At 35.4% G+C, this 22,283-nt stretch overlaps 1 protein-coding gene across 3 annotated transcripts in view; it reads right to left on the reverse strand.

Annotated features, from left to right (window-relative positions):
• The window catches only part of AK9 (adenylate kinase 9), a 53,456-nt gene that overhangs the window by 1,434 nt on the left and 29,739 nt on the right, over positions 1–22,283 (reverse strand). The window contains exons 18-30 of one of the 3 annotated variants that reach the window (XM_017739658.1): positions 18,149–18,355; positions 17,060–17,202; positions 15,896–16,108; positions 15,071–15,325; positions 11,387–11,505; positions 9,956–10,175; positions 8,696–8,758; positions 7,698–7,907; positions 6,582–6,800; positions 3,691–3,904; positions 2,677–2,878; positions 1,392–1,538; positions 1–164 (exon numbers count right to left, since the gene is read on the reverse strand). In XM_017739658.1, the coding sequence (XP_017595147.1) occupies positions 1–164; positions 1,392–1,538; positions 2,677–2,878; positions 3,691–3,904; positions 6,582–6,800; positions 7,698–7,907; positions 8,696–8,758; positions 9,956–10,175; positions 11,387–11,505; positions 15,071–15,325; positions 15,896–16,108; positions 17,060–17,202; positions 18,149–18,355 (2,376 nt within the window). The remainder of the gene's footprint in view (positions 165–1,391; positions 1,539–2,676; positions 2,879–3,690; positions 3,905–6,581; positions 6,801–7,697; positions 7,908–8,695; positions 8,759–9,955; positions 10,176–11,386; positions 11,506–15,070; positions 15,326–15,895; positions 16,109–17,059; positions 17,203–18,148; positions 18,356–22,283) is intronic. The other 2 variants (XM_017739659.1, XM_017739660.1) reach the window with 2 other exon arrangements.

Here is a 22,283-nt window from a genome sequence, read left to right on the forward strand (position 1 = left end):
GCTGAACTTTGTTCCAGACCTTCCACTTGCTATGTTCAGCGTCAATCACACACCAGTTCTGATGTTCCTTTATATAGTAAGTTCTAATATCATCAATGTCCTGTTTATAGCAGGAATTTTTAATAGCTAGAATCTGTGAGCTGTCATGTTCAGGATAGGGAGGTCTAAAGACAATGAAAAATAACTGAGTTAAATCTCAAGATTAGATAATTTCATTGAATTTCAGGTCTAAGTTCTAGAGCACTATAAATTCTTTTTACAAAATTCTGCTTATTTGACACTGTAGAACATATTTGAGAAATACAAATTTCTTATTGAGAATATTACCAGCTACATGTGAAAAGCAGTGTACTTACGAACAGTTCTGTTCAAAAACAAAAAACAAACCTTTTTCTGTTTATGTGCCAAATACAACTCAATAATTATTTTGCAAAGGATTTAGATGTATCAGCACATATTACCTAACACACACTACAAATACACCATTAAATGGTACCCTGATATTGCACATTTGATTTGTACTCAAGCCTATGAAATATAATTAGTTTGGTATTTAAAAGGAAGTTTAAAGTAAATACTTTCAAAAACACATCATTGATTTAATTTTTTGCAATGCAAATTGTCTTTAGTCTTTCAGTAAACAATTTAACATTGTACTGATTACTTGATAAAAAGAAAAGAGACAAAAAGAAAAGGACAAAATGAAAGAGGCATGCAATAATACTCCAAGCTATCTGGAACTTCTTAGAAACACTTCCTTTAATGAGAACCAGGTTCTTACACAATTTAATTTTAAGGTGAATGTTCTGTTCTTTTTCATTCTCTGTCTGCTTATAAACTACTTACTGTTCTTCCTCAGAAACAACCCACAGCTCTTTAAACAGAATATTTATCTTCTCAGAAAAACAAAGAAGGGAATGAACTGAATTTAAAGGCTTAGAACTCCTGAATTCTGTACATTACTAAATATGGATTATTTCCATATTTTTAAAAGAAGTCTAAGTCTTAAAAGAGAGCTTATTAGATGAAGTATCAATTTCTTTTATGATAATAATTGAATTGATGAAAAATAAATTTCAGCAGCAGAGAGAACTGGCAATATTTGTGATGTACAGTTTCATTAAAGCAGTTAAACTAAGCAGTGGATGCACAGCACTGCACATTTGTGATCTCAGTCATACAATCGAGGGATCTGGCCAGAGCATGCCACAAACACCTTACATCCCTGTTTCTGGTCTATGGAAATCAAAGCATTAGAAAGGAGAGGGACTGGTTCCCATGTCTTTCATATGTGGAGTTCAGAGACAGCTGGGTATAGCACTGAGGCACACAAATAGAGATATTACAGTATCGTGTAGAAACAACCAAATTCTCTCAGGGAGTATCACTACCGGTTTGTGCTTTCCTTATCCAGCAGTGCTCTTCTGAACACTTCCTTTGCATCCATGTCTAATTCAAAGATTTTCAGTGGGATTATCTTGGTTGATTCCAAGAGATTTACGTGTTGTCTTGTTAGAGGATATCCATCAATTACAACTCTGCACACAAACAGAAACAGAAAAAAAGTTTTCCTAAGAAGTGAGTTTCCAATCAACCAGTAAGTATATTTCTAGTACATTTTCCACGGAAAGAAAAGTCTACACCCATGCCATGAAGTTATCACTGCTCTCACATGATAGGCACAGTCTTCACTTCTAAGAATTTAGAACCAAATTTTAAAAAATCAAGTAGGTAGAATAAGAAATAGTAATGAGAAAAGGAAATGCACAAAGGGCAAAAGATAAGTTGATGGCTGTGACTTAAACAAATGGTGTACTTTAAAATTCTGACACATCAATCATTCAGAAATATCATTTTTACTTTGAGAAGTCTCCATGTAGATTGGGAGGAACATTTTTTAAAGTGGTAAGTAAAATGATTTACTACAGTATCTGAAGAGTTTTTAAAATCATATTGAAGAAGAAATGCTTTTCACATATTAGGCAATACTGGAACAAAATACACAGAAACAATATTCCAGGATTTAACATGAAAGAGAAGATGAAAGAATTCTGATCTCAAGCACAAATAATTTTCAGATATTATTGCAGAATTGCCATTCTCTGTAACAATTCTCCTTTTTGGGGAGAGGAGTTGAATGTCCTGAAATACTGATGATAAAGCTTTTTAAGTCTGCCCAGTTTCAAAGGTGTTTGAGTGGTGGAGAAAGAGCCTAGGATCACATATGAATGAGGTGGAAAGACCCACTGGTTTCAATTCCTCCTTAATAACTTCAGTTGTTAAAAAAACCAGAAAAAACTTGAACCAGCTTCCATGATCAGAGAGAATCAGGTGTGTCCAGCTTGGTTCTGGAGTTGGTGGGAAAGAGACCAAATGGTGGTTCTCAAAGGATAGTAGAAGATACTGGCTTATTGACTGAAATAAAAGTAACTGTCATAAAGTATATTACTTAGATTTACTGGAATATGGTTACTTGAAAATTGCAGCAAATTATGCTTCAGTCTCATTTCCCAGAGCAAGAGTAAAAAATCTCCTTTTGTACAGATTATTTTCTTAATGCAGAAACCACTGGTGTGTTTTAGTGAAATTGTTTTACAGCGATAACATGGGAATCCACGCCTGTGAAGGGACTGGCATGTCTTGCAGAAAACCCCAAAACCCCAAGAAGATTCTTACCCAGTAGCATTGTCCATGTGATTTAGCAGAGCCACATCTAGAGCCTGGATAGCCAATTCATCAGGTACGGTGAGTCCTTGGAGAAGGTGGGACTTTACCTTAAGAGCCAGCTCGCTCTCTGGCTGGTTGTTTATCACAAACCGGATGGCATCTCCTAAGGACAGGTGCAGGAATCCATAAACACTCACAAGTTTCTGGGCAACTGCAAAATATTTTGATTTCAAGTCACAACTTTTAAGGTTAGCAACATCACAATCTGGCATATGCACAGGGCATGTCCAGTGCACCAACACTATTCAGTTTATCACAAACCTCAGCAGATACAGTCAATATTATTACAGTGTGTTAGAAAAAATGCTTCCACTGCTGCTCCTTTTACAGAACAGCCCATCAGTGACATAATTTATCCAGGAAATGGGAAATATGGCAAAATTTCATCCTAAATATGAGATAATTTGAACCTGTCTCTTTTCTTCCTAACATCCTATTCTAATCATTAAACTATGGTTTAAAATTAATTTCCTCCTCCAGTAAAAGGCAGATACATGTGGATTGACAGAGTCATGGAGGAGGAAGGGGAGGGGAGAAGGATGGAAATCTAGGGGTTTCTTTTAATCTAGAAATTTGGAAACAGACTGGGGAGTGGGGAGTTTGGGGTCTTCGTCCTTGATCCTAGGAGTATTTCTCCATTCTACATTAGCTCATATTGACTGAAAAAAATAAGAAACAATTAGAAAATAATAATAAATATTACAAGGGGTATAAATAGTGTTAAGTCCAGTTTTTCCAAGTGCAAGTCCAGGTCACTAACATCTTAAGGACCTGGGATAAAATTCAGATGGACAATGCATAAGTATCAGACTGTCAAATGAGACACTAGAGAATGTAACTAAAAGAATCTGTGTTCAGCAAGAAAAGCAGAAGTATTAATGGTTTATGATTTTTAATAACAGTAAGGACAGATACACCTTCAGTCATTAAATAATGTTTTGCTTTACAGATAACTGCACATACCTGTAGTCTTTCCAGATTTTGGAGGTCCCACAATTGCAATTTTTACTGGCACAGATTGCTTAGGTTTCGGCTGACAAATATACCTGATGGGATTTGTCATAAATGTTTCTTTATTTTCTTTACTTGACAAGAAATAAATATATTGCCGATGGATTACTGGAAAGACTGCATTTCCATGCCTTTGTTGTGGCTTGATCACATCTCCTTTGCTTAGCTGTAGAATATACAAAATGAGAATCAGTTAATTAGGTTTGACAAAGCTTCTTCTTCCTCCATCCAAGAGAAGTGGCTTTACAGGCAGGTAGAGGAGTACCAACCATATGAGACAAACCATCAAAGCATTCTGAAATTTATACATATGGATATAATATTTTGTTCAAGTCTGAGAAACTTCCATACCTGCACTTCTTGTTCAAAAAGATGAAATAAACATTGAAGACAGAAAGAATACTCGTTATTTCCAGTAGGTGGTACCATAGCACTTTATGGCTGTCTAGATAGTATAGTCAGAGAAGTTTACCATAATACTTTTATGAATTTTCAAAGAATAAAGAGAATAATTTTATTTCTCACTGAATTAAACCCACCTACCTGCCTGACAGTAGAAAATACACTGAGAATATTGTATTCACCAGAAGTCATGTACAAATGAAGAAGACATAAAAGAATATCAATACTTACATTATGGTCGAGTGAAAAACCACAACAAGGTAAGCCAAAAAAGCTAATGGAAAAATACATGCACTGCTGATGAAATCTTTTCAAACACATCAGACAGCCCACTAAGAACTCTGCAGCATTGATGGATCATTGACATACAAGAGATGCAATTGGCAGAAATAGTCACTGGAGTCATGCCAGATTAATTCCTTGCACCACTCTTCTCTAAGGAAGAACTTAGTCATGTCCCTCTTGCAGCCCTTCTTGGAAGAACTGCCTTAAAGTGCCAATAAAAGATGCTTTAAAACAAAATATCAACATACGTAGAAAAAATTGCCCAGACCAGATGGCATTCACCTTGCTTTTCTGAAGGGACTCAGAAGTGTAATTCTTACTGAGTAATGTGTAACATTGGCCTTCCTTCAACAAAAAAAGGGAAGGTGGAGAAAATTACCATTTTTTAAAAAGTTTTTTCCTCCAGGGTAGAACCTGGCAAAAATAGTCCAGTAAATCTGACTCTGTATTGAGCACACTGAAATATATTAAGGAAAAAACCCCAGTAGTTTAATGCATATGTATCAAATAATGGGGAAGAGCCAACTCAGCTTCTTGTCAAGGAAAACCATACTCAAAAATCTATTAGTACTCTTCGAAGGAGTCAGTAAGTTTGGTCTGGTTATTACAGCTAGAGATGGGACTGTTCTACTGTGTGGCATTGTCCTGCCAGACTCTTATCACATCCTTAGGTTCCTATTCTGACATCAAGTCATTTCAGGGTGCTTGCCCACAATTTATGGGATTTCATGAGTCTGTTCTACTGCATATCTGCTTCCATTCCTCCCACAGCTCATAATGTTTATTCTCTGATTATCTAATCAGTTGCACAACTACTTCCCCTCCACCCCCAAATTTAATCTGAAAGTAACTCGCATATATTCAATCTGCTTTTCTACCCCAAAACTTCCAGTCTGTAACCAATTTTATAATTTCTATTATTATCCTAAAATGCCCTCAAAATTATCCTATTTCCCTTCCATTTTTATCAGCTTGTACATTTTCACTGTCGGCACACCACTCTTCTATCCAGTAGCTTCCTATAATTTCTTTCTTCTAACTGAATTGTACTTTTTGATTGGTAAAAAACACTGTATAAAGGAATGGATTGGAGAAATAGAATACAAAAATGTAGTGAAATCTGACAGAACAAAGTGCAAGGACTAGAGTGTAGAGACTAATTGCAATTAAGCACATAAACTGTGGTTCAGTAGTTGGAAATGACCTAAGTGTAGACATATGTACTTCTATTAGTATGTCCCTAGATTATTAGATGCAATTGATGCAGCCATGGAGAAGAATGAAGATTTTGATCCTAAGGTTAAACAGAGACGAATGTGATCTAGAACAGGTGAAGACCCAACATAATGCTATACAAAATGGAATAAAATAGTTTGATTAATTGGCATAGTAAAATGAAGGCCAAAGTATGTTTCTTTCAGGGCCTTCCTGCTTTCTGTTGTTCACTGGACTTTTTGTTAATGGATCCTCCTTTTTATTTTTTATTTATTCACAAGCCAATCTGCTTTTATTTCTAGCTTTAAACCAAAAGAATTACCTGTGAACATTTAATTTCCTACCTGAAAGATTGTATCAGCCCACTTTTGGGGATAGAGGTGAGTACTTTCTGATCTCAACTTTCCAGATGTCTAGTAAAATACCATGGAAATAGATTTGTTGCTCTTCAAGATTTCTAAATTTTGACAAGAATTATTGCTGATGAATTACATACATCTAACATTTTTTGCCACTACTAGGTTTGGTGGCCCCTTGTGTGTGGGGCTTCTTACAAATTCATACTCCAAATCCTTTCAGTTCTCATTACTACTAGAAGGCTTTAAGACCTTCTCTGTTGTCCTGTGTATCATTAAGAGTTAGGCATTTCTTTCTGATTCAATGCCACCTTTAATCATGTCACCAATGAAAGCCTAACAAATTTCACTAAATGCCTCTCAGCCTTAAATTAGCTGCAACACTGAAAAGATCAACACCTTTTATTGCCAATGCTTGCTGTAATTTGTGTATATTCCATGGTGTCATTTTGATTCAGTAATGTAATTTTCATCAAATATTTCTGGTATTAGTGGCTACTGTTTGGTAACATCTTTTTAATGTGAAATACATTTTTAAAAAGTCCCAACTCTTGAAAACATTCTTGAGCCATTTAAGAACATTACCTTGACTGGATCCCACTGACCAAAAGAACTTAGTAATTTATATGAGAAAACTAGCATCTTCTGTGCAAGTGGCAGACTTATTGGGTAACATTTCTCAAAAATGCTTCTGCGGTTTTCCACTAGAGATTTCAGCTTCCTGTATATTTGGTAGCACACAACGTGAGGCTTCCGTCCTCCATTGATCTCAACTGGTGGTATTAATAACTTCTCAAGTTCTTCCTGGTTATGAAAACATAATGAAATATTAGAATCATAAATGCAATCAGATTTTTAATAAAGACTGATGGCAAGATTTTCTGTGAACTATCAAGGATTTCCTAAGCATGTTCTCAGTCAAAATAAATCAGCAAAATTTGGTTTGAGATGGGAATTGTTCTTCCTGCCCACTGAAGTTTAAACTTCTATATTAGGTGTCACACTGCTACAATTTTATATTATTATCTGGTTTTGTAAACCTTCTCTCTGGTCAGTGGATAGAGCTTCTTCTAAATCATTATTAGTGTATTTCTCAAGTGAGATACTTAGTAGATAATAAACAAATGCCACCAATCTACCTACTGCCTTAGATGTGGCATTAGCATAGCAGATATCTAGTGTTAGATGAGGTTACCTCACCATAGGCAACTGCACTGATTTCAAGAAAATTGTTACTAGGTGTGGGAACGGTGCCAAATACCTGGCATCTTAACCAAGATTAGATTTGGATTTTTTCTTTACATTTGGTTTCATCACCAACAACTAGGAACTGAATTAAAAAATAGAGCCATCTAGTAAGAATTTTGCCTCAAAAATTATTTTTACATACTGTTCATACATTTAACAACTCTCTAGTTTGGTTGCCTGTGTCAACTGACTTATCAAAAACAAAATGACACCAAGACTGGACAGGTCTACCCAAAAGCTTCCTTTTTTTTTTCTCTACCATATTAGTTATACAAATTATATACTCTTTAAAGTCTATACCTTCTCAGTACAGTCTTCATCTTGTTCACATACTTAGATCATGAATAAAGCAGCACCGTTATTTAAGCACTATAATTTTTAAATGTGACCAATAAATATGGAAATTCTTCATGTGATCATATAATTTAACAAAATAAGCAGTGGTATCAGTACCTGCACACTTTGTAATATCTCTACTTCTGATTCAAACTTTTCTGAAATTTCATTTTGCATGCGCTCAACAGCATCTTCTTCATTTTCTTCTTCTTCTGGTTCTTCCTCTTCATCATCTTCGTCAAACTCTTCTGCAAGTATAGCTTCAATATCTTCATTCTCCTCCTCCTCCTCCTCAGTAGCTTCATCATTCTCCTTATTTGCTAAAGCCTATAAAGACAAAATATTTTGTTGTTTCATATCTATGAAACAGAACATATGGAACATATGGTATTCTTGTCTCTTTTTTAATTAGAAAAGCCATTAATTCAACAAAACCTCATTTTGGGATATCCTTTATCATAAGCAAAAATCTAGTAAATACTAGAATCTTATTTCAGAAGAAAATACAGAAGTATTGCATAGTGCATACAATGAACCATTGTATCAGTTCCAAGAATACTTAAAAAGCCTGAGGAGCTACACTGCAGCTTTGATAAGAGGAGTGTTTTTTCATACACAGTATTGTAGTTGGACAGGACTTTGTCATGTTTGATGAAAGTGTAGCTGACAGGATATCATGAGCAGTCAAGTAGTACCTGAATGCATTTATAAATATATTATGTAATTGACTTTGGGTAGAAATCCTGGTACAGTCCTATTCTGGATTAACCATGGATTTGACAGTATACTTAAAGGCACATGCCTAATTTCAGTTAGTGGGGCTACCCTTATGCTTACAAATTAGATACATTAAACACATTCATAAGTATTTTCCTGAATTGAAGCACATATTGAGAATTCTTTTAAAATCATTTTTAGTCTTCATGAATCGATAGTTTCTAAAGCAATTCAAACATAATATAAAATTATTTTTGAAAGTAGAAGTTTCTCACAGTCTATCATAATTTTACTGTTCTAAATTGTCCTGAAGTCTGTGACTAAAAGCTCTAGAAATTTCTATGGTATGAATGCAAACACTTCAATTTTAAAACTTTCTTATTAGGTTGTTTTCTTACCTCTTGCTTCTTTTTTTGTCGCTCTGCTAAAAGTTCTTCCCTTCTTCTGGCAATCTTCTCATTCTGTTAATGAAAAAAAGATGCAAGAAGACTGATGATACTTCCTAATAAAAGCTCCGCTCTGAAAATTGGTAATGTAACCTATAATTAACACTGTTCTTTCCACCTTAAAATTCTGTTTCCAGTTGGTTCTAATGTTAAAAAATACTACCTAGAGTTTGAAATGTTGCTGACCAGATATATGCCTCTACTAGGCAAACATGTAAGTATACTTTAGTAAAGGTAATTTTGCAGATTCTGAGATGGAGATTAGAGGAAAAAGAAAGACTGATTCTTACCACACTGAAAATAAAGTAATAGGTTTATTGGTAAACTACAGAGTTTCTAAATTTATAGGTGATTTTTGCCATTTAGCAAAGGGGTGACTGAGTATGGTAGCAAATGTGTGGTGTTCCCTTTGACTGTTTAAGGATATTAATGGTATTGTATGAGTCCTGGCCCAAATTCTGCTGTCCTAAATTCCTGTGTGTCAGCTGCTCTGTAGTAATTATGCTCAGACCTTTTCTGATCTTACATGTGAAGTACTTTATCTCACTTTTACAGAAAGTTAGGAGCCTTGAATATATTACATGTGCCAATTGCAAATGTCTGCATAGAGGCTTCGGGTTACCTCAACCAATTTGTAACCTGTTCAGTAGTAGGCACAGCTTCATTTGAATGGGACACAGAGCAGCTGCAACAGCACTGAGAATGTGGCTTAGAGTTCCTACATTCCTGCGCAGAGTATCAGAGTTGGGAACACAGACACACCCCCCGTACAGTAGTGAAGTCAGCCTACGGGAGATGCTGATCAACTCAACAGCACATGCTCAGGGAATCTGGGATGCAACAACATTACAGTGCATGAACTGTCTATTGGACTTTTTTATCACCATATTCACTCCCTCCATCTAGCTGCCTTTTTTCCTGGACTTCCCAGATTCTGTCAGACTGCCACTTCTCTGGCAGCACAGCTGCTTATCTTGGGCTGCGAGATGCCCAAACTCCTGCATAAATTAATTGCCTACAAGAGGAAAGGAGCCCTAAATTATTTTGGTTCCTCTGGTAAGCCTAGGAATGCTGTGAATGAATAGGACTGTGGCTCCTGGCTCAGATATCTGTTACTCTGTGTGCTCTTCACAGCTTTGGGAGTTTCAGAATCTGTGTTTATACCTCTCCTGTAGAAACAACAAAAAAAACTATGTAGGGCTGAAAACTTACTCTTTTTTTTGCTTTTAGTTCCTTCAGCTTCTTTTTATATTCCTTTTTTTTACGCCGTCTGTCTTTCCATTTTTTCAGACGTAGAGGCAAAAGACGGTCAAGAATGTCATCTTCTTCTACTTGAATATAAACTGCAACATCAGGACAGAGTCCTTGTTCTGACAAATATCTGGCTTCATCTGAAGTACGAGGGAAGCCATCCAGTATAAAGCCTGTGGACCTAATTGGAAAATTAGACATTTATCATTACACAGTGTAGTTTAAAGTGCAACACAGTGAACATGTAATTATTTGGAAAAAAACCCACAAACCCTCCCATATTAAATGCATATGTTAGGAGTAAAATTAAAAAAAATTCTTTCAGCTGGTATCTTTTAACATTGCAAAACTGATATTTCACGATGTATTTTTATTAGTGTACTTACAAATTAATTTCTTCTGAGGTTTTAATGTGCAATGCTTAAATATTTTAAAAGAACTGAAAAAACCCAAAATAAATCATGTCCTCAGACTTGTTTGTGTGACTCTAAAAACATACTTCTTAAGCACTGCTCTCAAAAAATAGAAGGTGTCCCAAACACTTTTCTGGTGATGACTGCCAAAGAAAGCTTGTGTCTGAAAATTTATGTTTCTTCTCTATTATAGGTTGAGAAATTTGCCACTCAGCATGACTTATATTTTTCTTCCTGCAGATGTTAAAAACAAGTCAGTTATACCTGGAAAGCTCTATGGCTTATTAGAGCTCTTACAATTTCAAGTAAGGTGAGTAGTTATGTTAGGCTGAGTGTTGTGTTGATAAGAAGTTAATATTTATTTCTATTACTTTAGACTTTAATAGGATACATTGTAAAATTGCAGAAAACCAAAGAAGCTGCAAGAAGTGGGAGTGGAGGAAAGAACAGAAAGCCCTGGAGGCTGTGGGGAAGAAGAGTATAACATAGTATAGTTTAGTAGTGTAATGTATTGTAATGTGATATAATATAGTACAATATATTACAACATCATGTGTAATGCTGGGAAATTTTGGTGCATTCTTTTTTTCCTAAAACAGGGAGCTGTTTTCACACTGTGTAGAGAACCATTGTCCCCTATCTGTAGTCAGGACAGAAATTACATAAAACCAGAAAAGTTTGTTTACGTATCTATCCTGTAAGACTGTGAAAACTACCCAGCTGTTTAAAAGATTTAATTCTATTCAGGTGTGCCAAGTACTTTTGTCCAATCCTGTGTGCAGCATATGAAACATGATATTACTGTCAAATTATCAATCAAAATAGTACAACAAAACCAAGACTGACAGGTAGGTCATTACTCATAAAAAGTACATGAGCATTGAAATAATCTCTGCAATAGTTGTTTACAATTGTGGACACAATGGATGATATACTTCCTAAGATTAATTAAAGAGTGAGAGAATCTAATTACAGTTACCGGAATGGCTCTTTCTTCCACCAGTCAGGAACAATCTTATCAAGAACTTTTCGAGGCAGTTCCATGTTATCCATTAGATTTGCTTTGATTGCCTCTTCCTCATCAGTTAATTCCACTTCCTTTATGTAAAGAAAATCCACCAAAAATGAAAAAAAACCCAACCAAAAAACAAAACAAACCAACCAACCAAAACCAGAAAGAAGTATATACTTGACACATCTATTGTTTTTTTGGCTAAGGTACCATCTTCATTTGACTTAAACCAGCAGAAATAAACTCATTTGCCATATTGCATCATACTACATTATATATTTTAGGTAGTTCCCTAAACTTAGGGCAACTGCTGCTGTATGATTTTTAATGAAACCTAAAATCAAGCACAACTGTTAAGTATTTAATTATACATATGCTCAATTCAGAGGAATAGAAACTGAAATGAGCAGAGTTTCTCCTAATTGCCTACAAGCAGTTTTCCACTTGGCTATACCTGTTCCCATGCTGGAAGATTACCTGTACTACATCAGAATGTTTTTTCACTTTTTAAAAGCAACTATTATATTCGGATGGAATAAAAAAAAAAGTTAAAAAAGGATATGTAAGGTTATTTGGTATAGGCATAAGAACAGATACCAGACATAGAGGATTGTTCTAAAGAACAATCAAGCAGTATTAATGACTAGTCAAATGCAGAGTATTCAAATACCAAATCAAACTACTAAATTCTTGTGGAAAACTGTTGGGCTTTTTTCCAGAATATGTAACTCTGTAAGACTGATATGGTTGAGGATGCACTTCTCATAGAATGGCTTCTTGACACAGACTGTGGTAAAAAATAATGAAAAGACGATATACATTGGTGGCTCTGAATTGGTTTACATAATTCATATATCAAAAATCAAAACATGTCTGATATCCAAAGGCCGTGTCTGAATAAGAATTTCTATGCCTGCCATCTATTCTGATAATGTAGCCAAAATAACTTGAGAATATGCTGGAAGTCACAGGTCTAATGTAGTGTGTAATATTTTCTCTAGTGCCTGACACAGTATATATATTAAAAGATGTTTGTATGACAGAAGATACCTAAGTAGACAAAGTGGTAGCCAGATTTGTAACACAGAAGCATCTTGAAAGAAATGTGTGAAGTGGGAGAAAACAGTAAAACACATATAAAAGTGTGTCACTGACATTACCACTGCCAAAGAGATGTAGGAATGGCATTTGTATCTGATAAAAGAAAAGAAGCATGAGATGTATATTCCAGGTAGAGAAAAGAGAACACCCCACAAAGCAGTGATTTGAAGGAAAAGGCTGCTCCCCAGACCTGTCAATGATGTGAAGGCCTTGGCTGACACTAAAACAACCAGGATGGTACCTTTTTGCTGAACTTCCCAGACTGCATGGTATGTTTTTGTTTGCCTTTAGTGGTTTTGCTTTGAACATTATAGCTGACCTTAAGCTCTGACAGATACACTTCTACTGTCTTGTGCCAAAGTGAAAGAAAATGATACAAACGGAATTTAATGAAATTTTGGAGAGGTGGTGGGTCAGTGAAAAACAGGATAATCAGACAGTCCAGTGGTAGTCATATTCAGAGAAATGCCTGGGAAGTCTACAACCTTGGAAATTATCCTCTAGAGTTTTGTGTGTGGACCAGTGAATGGGTTTCTAAACTGAACTGAAATTGTAAGCTGTGCTTAGGTCATGCCATCAGATAAAGTACTTTATAAGAAATATGAGAAAAAAAATACTAAGTAGAAGATTGTTTCCCAGCAGATATAAAGATGACAAGGAAAAAATACTAACAGAAATGCTTTGGTGTAAGACATGTATTGATGCAAAAAAAAAAAAAAAAAATTGAGTGAGAGCCAGCCATAGCCATCAGTGCCAGAAACACTTGCCATATTTTTGGTTGTGATGACCACATTGTTTGACCAGCCAAAAGAACCCCCTCTTTGATTTTGATGAAAACCTGGATTTTTGTTCTGACATCCATGATTTTGATCTGTACTCCATCTGTGTTGAAGCATTTGCTTCCAGTATTACCTGCTCTTGTATTATTTCATCAGAACACTACCTTCCAGTTATCAGGGACTTGTTCCACTTTTCAAGACAGTAGAGTGGCCTTGAATGCACCTTTGGCAGCTTCATCAGCTCCTGCAAGTGCACCCCATTGGCATATATGTGTCCAGTTTACATAAATGATCTCAAATTTGATCCTGTTTTGAGTAGTAGCATTTTTTTACCCAGGCTTTCCTATTAGACACAGAGCCCTCTAGGCCACAGATTAGACTGTACTTGCAAAGACCATGTTTCAGGGTCAGACTCATATTTTCTAGATCTTTTGCTGCTGTTGCACTGCATAAATTCTTCTTGCAACCCTTCAGATCCCTCACTAGTTTCCACCTCTGTTGAGTGCTCATCTTCCTAATGCTGTGCCTGAGTGTTGTTTCTGTATGCCTCCTGCTCTGCAGCCTGCTGCCTCTCCTGCATGCTTCCTTAAATCCTGTAGTAAGAAGTGCTTGAAGATCTTTGATGACTAGTAACTTGAAGGAACTTGGCAGGTATCAGGAGCACACACTAAAAAAAAGGCTCTTAAAATATGATGCAGAAACTTACTTCTTCCTGAACCTTTGAGTATTGGATAAATCCTTATTTCTATTGTGCAAGAGGTAGATTTTCGGTTTCTTTGTACTACATATTTTTGAAAGATTCATATGCTGTGTACCTGTGTTGAGACTTCTCCACACAATGAAGGATTTTAGCATATCCATTGCTATCTAAAGAATTTATTTGCATTAAAACCTTGTGGATTTTTTTTTCTCCCAACATGTCACTGCCTAATAAAAGAAAATATAAAATACTCTCCCCAATAAACATTTATGTAAAAGTTTCTTCTTCCGAGAAATTGCATCCTGTAAGAAATAGGATCTAGAATGTGTATTTGTAAGGATTTCAAACCAGTAGTCAATCTGACTAAGAAAAAGAACTGATTTTCTGAAAGTTATCATTTATTAATTATTCTACAAGTATCATGAATATACAGCTATTTGAAACAGTTTTTTAGCTAAGCTACAAGGCATATTTTATGCTACTCAAGAATTGTTTTATTTTTCTGGTTTGAAACTGCTGCCAATAGGCAAAGAAACACTAAAATCCAGGTTATGAAACCTATTGCATTAAAAAAATACTAGCTTACCCTGTTATTAATGCTGAATATTTGTGGTTTTTTCTGAGAGATGATCAGACCTAAGGGCTGGTAGAGGCATTCTATCCTTTTGCCCCAAGAGAATGCAAAGAGCACAGCTAGTGAACATTTTTAAAGTCCTGTGCAATTGGAACACATGCACTTGACTGAACCTGCATATTGTAAACACTTAAAGGAAACCATACCTTCCCATTATTATTCTGACCTTAACCATTTTTTTGCCCCTCAGCTGGTCTTCCATTGGCCACTTAGCATCTGTCTCTACTATTTAGAAAAAAACTGTATATAAATCTTGAAAATGTTCTGAAGAATGTTTGTGGTATTTGTAAGAAAACATTGTCAAGAACTATTATTTCCAAATTTCATCAAGTATTTAATTTAACATAATTTTATAATTTTTACAATTTTATAGGAAATTCCTATTCTGGCCTGAAAATGATTATTTTGTGTATGGATGTAAAAAAGATTATTATTACCTGTTTGGTTTTTTCTGTTTCAGTTTTAGTCACGGTCCGAGAGAAATCTTCCAGTTCCTCTGGTATTTTATTGCCATCTTCGCGATCTTCATCAAAAGAGGGCCCAACTTTCTTTTTAGTTTTGGGTAAAATCAATTCCTGTAGATATTCTTCAAACTGAATATGGAAAATGCCTAATTTGTCTGCTATCTGTCGTGCACAAGTACTTTTACCTGCTCCATGAATCCCAAGTAAACACACCCGTAAAGGAGGAGCCTATAGGAAAAAAAAAGGAATATTCTGTAACATTTTGGAGTGTACAGTGCACCCCCTACTGTTTTTCACTTCAAAAATATCATTATAAAAATTCTATAAAAAACAGTCACATAATTTTGTATTTTAATTTTTATGGACTTTCTGTTGCTGTTCTAACTAAACTACCTGCTCCCTGGAAACACCAAACAAATCTACTACCCTACTATCAGCAGGTAAAAATGAAACTTCATTAGACAATTCTGGTAAGTCTTCAGTTCTTTTACCCTTTTTCCACTTACAAAAAACCCACAAAAACCCCAATATGGTCATTTGTTAAACACATTTTAAGATTATTGTAAGCCTTTATAATCTTCCTCTCTTTTCTGCTGTATTTGCATCAATAAGTCAATGTGCTAATTTAAATTTACATTAAAAAATCACTAGGGAAGCCATGTGTTTTATTTGCTTCAAGGACTTGCCTAATATAGTTACCTAGAAAAAAACCAGCAAATATAAACAAATCTAAATGGGAATGGAAAATAGTTATTTTAATCTGTATTATCTGCTTTAAGTAATTTTTAAGATTCTCACTTGTAGTGGTTCCTTGTGAGCCACATACTCCTCAGGGTTCTTCAAAAATTTATCTCTGTACTCAGAAGTTGAAAAGTAATAAATCTTTTCTTTATATTTAGCTGCATGTTCCTGGAGTCCAGGGTAGAGGACAAAGTTCTCTTTCAGACTGACTGGACAAAAGTGTTTTGTGTCTCCCATGTGCCTTTTCTTTTGCTTAGTTGTTTCTTCATCCTTAAAATATGAAAATTTTTAAAAACTCTTAGAATTCAGGAGTTTACTTAGATTAAGTAGATCAGATTAAATAATGCCAAATACATTAACTGAGGATTGAATGAGGATGGTATTCTCAAAACATTTTGTAAGCTGAAAATAAGTCTATGAAAATACACACTTTTTAGATTCTGAGTCAGAAAACAAACTGTCCAAGAGAATTACTGAGAAAAGAATTAAATTTGAAATATCATGAATATCGTAGTTAGCCATTGAGAACCAAAATTAGGGTAGAAGTATCTACGATAAAATCTTTTCCTACTGTGTTCTTGAAACTGATTTTCTGTTTAGATGTAGACCTCTTCAGAAAATACAATGAGAGCTGGTGTTATGAAGTCAGATTACTTATCCAGTAAAGTTAATTTCTAAAAAATCAATTCAATACTGCTCTAGTACGGTCTATGGATATTCTATACGGATAAATTTGGGGATGGGAATCTTCCAATATAGGATGAAAATAGAAAGGCAAAGCTAGACCTCTAATTTCATTAAAGTGGGCATGCGAAAATTATCAATACCTGAGATGGAACAGGGGATTTCCCACTACAACTCTGCATCTTCTGATGTTTACATGATGGCTCACAGAATCACTGTTAGCTGACAGAAATCAAAGTTCACATTTGTTTCTTTAATAAAACCCCTCTTTGCCACCTGGCAAAACTAGGTAAGGTGAATCTCCCTATTAGCATGGGGGTATTTGAGCCTCTTGCTGTAGTACAACTACTATTGTCCAAAACACAGAAGTATAGTGAGTGTTCCTGAAGTATATGCTAATACTTATTCTGTAAGAAGGCTTCAGCTGGTTCAAACAAAATCAGGATCAAGCAAAATCTGCCTTCTCTGAGGTTATGTTCAAACCAAAAATAAAGGAATTACAATAAAAGCATAAATGGATAAAACTGGCATGCTTACTTCTTCCTCTTCTTCCTCTTCTTCAACTTCCTCTTCTTCATCTTCCTCTTCCTCTTCCTCATTTTCCCCTTCAGCAGCCAGATCTTGTGCTTCCTCCTCTAAATCTTCATCAGATAATTTCCAACCATAATATTGAAAAGGTCCTGAAAAGGTTAGATTTTTTTTTTTTTGTGTGTTCCAATAGTTATAGAATATATTCTCTTTGTCCATAAAAGTAAGTGCATATGTGGGAGAAAATAATGCCAGCTGTATCCTGCATTTCTTCTACTCACAGAACAAAATGTTCTCCTCAGATGTAGAAATTAGTACATTGTCTCCTCCAAAAATTGAAATTCTACAGGTCGTTTTTGGTTGAAGTAAATTGGTATTTTCAATGGGAACTTGTATTACAAAAGTATTATACAAACACATGCAGATAGTACCATTACTGTTTGCACCAGGATTTTTTTCTTGTTACTCATTGGGAAGAATCATCACTCAAATTTTATTTTATTATAGAGCCAGCACAACAGATGTTTTGGTTAATAAAACACTTGATTTGTAGTAATGATAGGAAAAATGTAGTATTATTTATCCAGTGCTCAAAATTCTAAGAGACCACACAAAGGAAGAAATGTAATTTGTCAAAAGGTATCAATTTAAAAAAATGAATGTAAAATTCAGTTTTGAAATACAGTCTCTGCAGGTGGTTAGCTTAGATTATTACACACCCTGAAAGCCTCATAAACCCACTGAGTATTGTACATTAGTGAACCTTCACTATCTGTCCACTTCTCAAACCAGTATCCTGGCATGCATAGATAGGACAAGTAACTGAGGAAATGTGCTTTCAGAATGTTTAGGGAGCTATTATGCACCTATTTGCATAGCCATATTATATATATTTCAAATACATATGTATTTCCCACTCTTCGATGTCTTAAAGGCTGCTATTGTGCTTTTCAGCAGACCCAGAGAACACAATGTGACCCTCTTCATATTAGTAATATCAAACTGAGTATAACCTACTCCCCAATATGCTCATCACATAAGCTATCCAAAATCCCTCTTGATAGTTTAAGTGCCAATCATATAAACAGTGTTACTTACTTTCCATAACCAGCACGATTTGATTTAGCAGACTTTCTGGTGTTTGCTCAGCAATCTCTAAAACAACAACCTGAACTCGAGATGACTTCTTGATTGCTGATTCCAGTGTTTTCCAATCATTCCTGAAAAGGTCAATCTTCTTTTTAATTGTTTTCATTTCTTTTGTATCTGGAAAACCATGCTCTGCAAACTCGGGTTGCATGATTTCTGAAAATCAAATCATGTATAATAGGCAATGCTCCTCTAAAATTTTTTACGTTTAAAAGCTATCATTATGCTTTAGGACTATTTTTATATTGCTCAAGTATGGTGGCATATTTTTAATGCTTCTTCCTCCTCATAATTATGAATTATTATATTAGTAGTTTACAAAGACAGTTTGTAAATTCCCAGTTTAATTATTTTGATACTGTATATATTGAGGCTTCTCCAGGAAAATAAATGAGGTCAAATTGCTGAACTATATTTGCATATGGTTATTTAAATCAGCACTCAAAATAAATATTACCCCTTCTGCAAAGAAATATAATATAGAATACATTAATCTAAAAACTATGATTTAATGATGAACAGCTTTTGACAGAATAGCCATATGGTCATGCCTCATGCCAGTACAGGAAAACTTTGAATGAATAAATAAATGAAAATAAAGTAAAAAAGTCTTATCATGACTTCCCTCTGTAAATACTGGAACCGGGAAACTCTCACAGGAAATCCTGGCTTTAATAAAGCCATGTCTGCATATAACCACTTGTTTAGTAATTAAGAGAGAGAGAATACTTTAATCTCCTAAGAAATGTGCAGAAATTTGTAGTGTCTGTTGTTTAAGATCAGTCCAAGCCTGTTTGCTAACACTGTCTCACAGAAAGGAGGCAGAAGTTAGAGACTGAAAGGATGCATTAATATAAATAAGAAAGTCACAGGTACTACATATTGTAAACATGACAAAACCATACCAAATCTGTTGTCATACTCTGTGAGCAAATAAACAAAGGGTTACTTTCTTGCACCACAACATCTTGCTGAAGAAGCCAGATGGAATTAAGAACTTGATATTGAAAGCTGATATTGAATTAAAAACTTGATATTGACACATTAAAAAAGGTTCCAATTAGGAGCTAGATAGGGCTGCAATTACTATCCATTCATACATTGTTAGACCCTGAAAGTCCTAAGACAAAGTTCTATCTCAGCTAGAAGATAATACCCAAGTGCCTATATACCACCATAAAGACCTTGTCACTGGCAGCAGCAATGTGGTGTTGTTGCTGTTGTTCCCATTCCCTGCACTCATGTAATTTTCAACTCTGATTTTCTTTTCTTTCTTACAATTTTTCTTTTGTGTTCTGTTAATAAGTGACGTTAGCTAACAGACAGAAAAGCAGTTGAGAGCAGTGACTTAAATGGTCTGATATTACTATAAGTTTGCTGGGACTTAGAGCACATGTTGTGGTTTTTTCTGGCCAGAAATGAAGATGCAAGAAAAAAAATTTATCAGTGAATGGAATGATTTTCTACTTCACTAAAATTTTCCCCTTGTCTTGTTGTTCCTGTCTTGTATTTAGTTTGAAAGAGCAAGAAGAGATTTTGACACAAGTAACAACATGCTCTGCCTATTCCAATGAACTTCTACTGAATTTTTACATAAAAAGGACCATTACTACTGTTATTCCTTATGTAACTTCCTACATGTACAAAAGAGAGGTATTACTAAAAATGAAAGTCTTATGTAATGCCTTGTATGTAAAAAGCTTTGACTACTTTCTCAAAAATACAAAACCTCGAAACATGAAAACCCCAATGCTTTTTGGCCAGTGCTCACTATGTCAAATTGCAGCACTGTAACATTCATTTTGAGTTTGTCGCAATCTGAAAAATCCAAACAATTTTTCTGAAAGGTTAGATTGCCCTGTTACAGTTTTCTTCATTAAGAAAACATATTTCCTCCCAGAACCAAGCATTCCTCAATCTCCTCATATGGACTGTCAAAGGAATTTGCAAATTACACATTTAAGTTTCCAAAATAGAGCCAAAAGGCAAAAAGTGTATAATGTAGCTGAATTTCAGTGATTAGGTACGAGGAAGATTTGGCAGGAAACAGATCGAAACATAACAGTCAGAGTAGAGATGCTGCCTAATTTTTGTCTAATATTCTACCAACTAAAGCATCACCTTGAAGTGTCAATATCAGCTGGGATATGTGAGTGCCTGCAGAACAAAGAACACATCTAACAAGCCTTCCTTTGAAATTCCTTCATGGCCCACTAAGGTTGGTCCCTTGCTAGTTTGCTGCTTGTGCTTATTTCTACAACCCTTTAGTCCATACATGAAGTCAGGCACTTTAAAGGTAGTATGGGAGTTAGGGGTACTGCAATGTCTACATCTTCTTAAGGGTCTGTGTCACAATGTGTAGACATCTAGAAATACACTAAATTTCTAAATATTTAGGTGCTTTTAATAATTTTATTCTTCTACTTTTGAGGCTGAAACTTTTATTCTCTCAATACCACTATTTCTCTCAACTATTTACATGATTAACTGACATTTGGAGCAAGTTGGGCTCTCTACAGCAATTCAGGTGCTGGCTCAGGGACTTGAGGGCACCCCTGGGCCTGGCTGTCCCCAGCCAGCCCCTGGGGCTCCCCCCACCTGCTCACAGCCCAGGACCCCATGTCAACCCTCAGGGCTGTCAGCCCCTGCTCCAGCAATACTGTTGCAGAGCCAAGGTGAACTGCAAAACTATCAACAAATAAGCATTTTGACAAGTATTTTTGTGATCTTTGATAACAACCAATACTTAATACACTTCCCCCTGGTTTTTTTACAGTTTTGAACAATGCAACTATTAGACTGACACCTCAGTGGCTAACCTTCCTCTTATCTGATTACTAGTCTAAACCTAAATCAAAGTGCAAAAGGGCATATCATTAAGCAGAAACACCTTGCAGATTTCAGATAGTTTTATCTTGAATTAGAAATATGTTTTCTCTTGAAAATGTTTACAAACATTTGCATTTTAGTAAACTAGACATTCATTCTATATATGTCATTACATTACTTATTCCCTGCAATTACACTTTTGCCTCTTGCCATGCTTCTAAATAAGAACATAAAAATACCTTTTTATGTACATTAAAAGATGTTGTGCAAATGGTACCCTTAATTATGGTGCGTTCTGCAGTGATACATTCCAAATGAGACAGAGATTCAGCCAGGTAAAACCTGCTTAAATTTGGGCAGCTCTAATGCAATATGTAATGATGACTCGCATAGGAACACAGATTTTAAGAACAGAAGGAAAGGATACATTACTAACTAGGTTACTCTAACTGCTGCTTGCACGTGTTATCCCCGGCACAGTCCCACTGCAGAAATCACATGTGCTGCCTTGTGAACCACAGCCCTACTCACAGCAGGAACACATGGAAGAGGGGATGAGGGCTGGCTGGATCTGGCTTTCAAAAGATCATCTTATAGTCCAGCCCTTTAAAAACCTCTCAGTTCTGAGCAGGTCATGACACTTTGGAAATATACAGGCAGAACAAGAGATTCAAATGAATATTTGGAATCATCTGAGACAGAATATTGAACATGTCAATGAATCCACTTAATAGAGTCATTCCCATCCCCTTTATCTCAGATGCACTTACAATTCATGTTACCTCTCCTGATAAGCTGTATTTAGCAAATGGTGGACCAGCATGTGTTCCAGCTCTAGGGACACAATTCCAACAGAATACCTCCATCCAGAAGGTTTTGTTGCTTAAGGAAACATATCCAGCAGCAATTATTGCATACTTACAGAACTTTTAAATAGATTACCCAGGTCTAAGTGTATTGAAGAAACTTTCCCCTGGAAAGAGGGGAGAAGTAACAAAAGAAAAAAGGTGTACACTCCTAGTGAAAAGAGACGGCCCAAAAATCAGACAACCAAAACCTCATTTGGTTTTGGTTCGGTTATTTGAATTTTACTGTGACAAAAATGTTGCCTACCTGGCATTTAGTTTGTTTCAGACTTACTCTCAAGGACCAAGTAAGGCAGCTGAACTTTTACCGTTAGATGCAAATTATAATAACTCTGCTTCGAGAGATTATTTATGGTGAGAAGACATTTTTTAAAAAATTAAAAACATAG

This window comes from Corvus brachyrhynchos, unplaced genomic scaffold (assembly GCF_000691975.1).
Source record: "Corvus brachyrhynchos isolate BGI_N302 unplaced genomic scaffold, ASM69197v1 scaffold14, whole genome shotgun sequence".
NCBI classification, from domain to species: Eukaryota; Metazoa; Chordata; class Aves; order Passeriformes; family Corvidae; genus Corvus; species Corvus brachyrhynchos.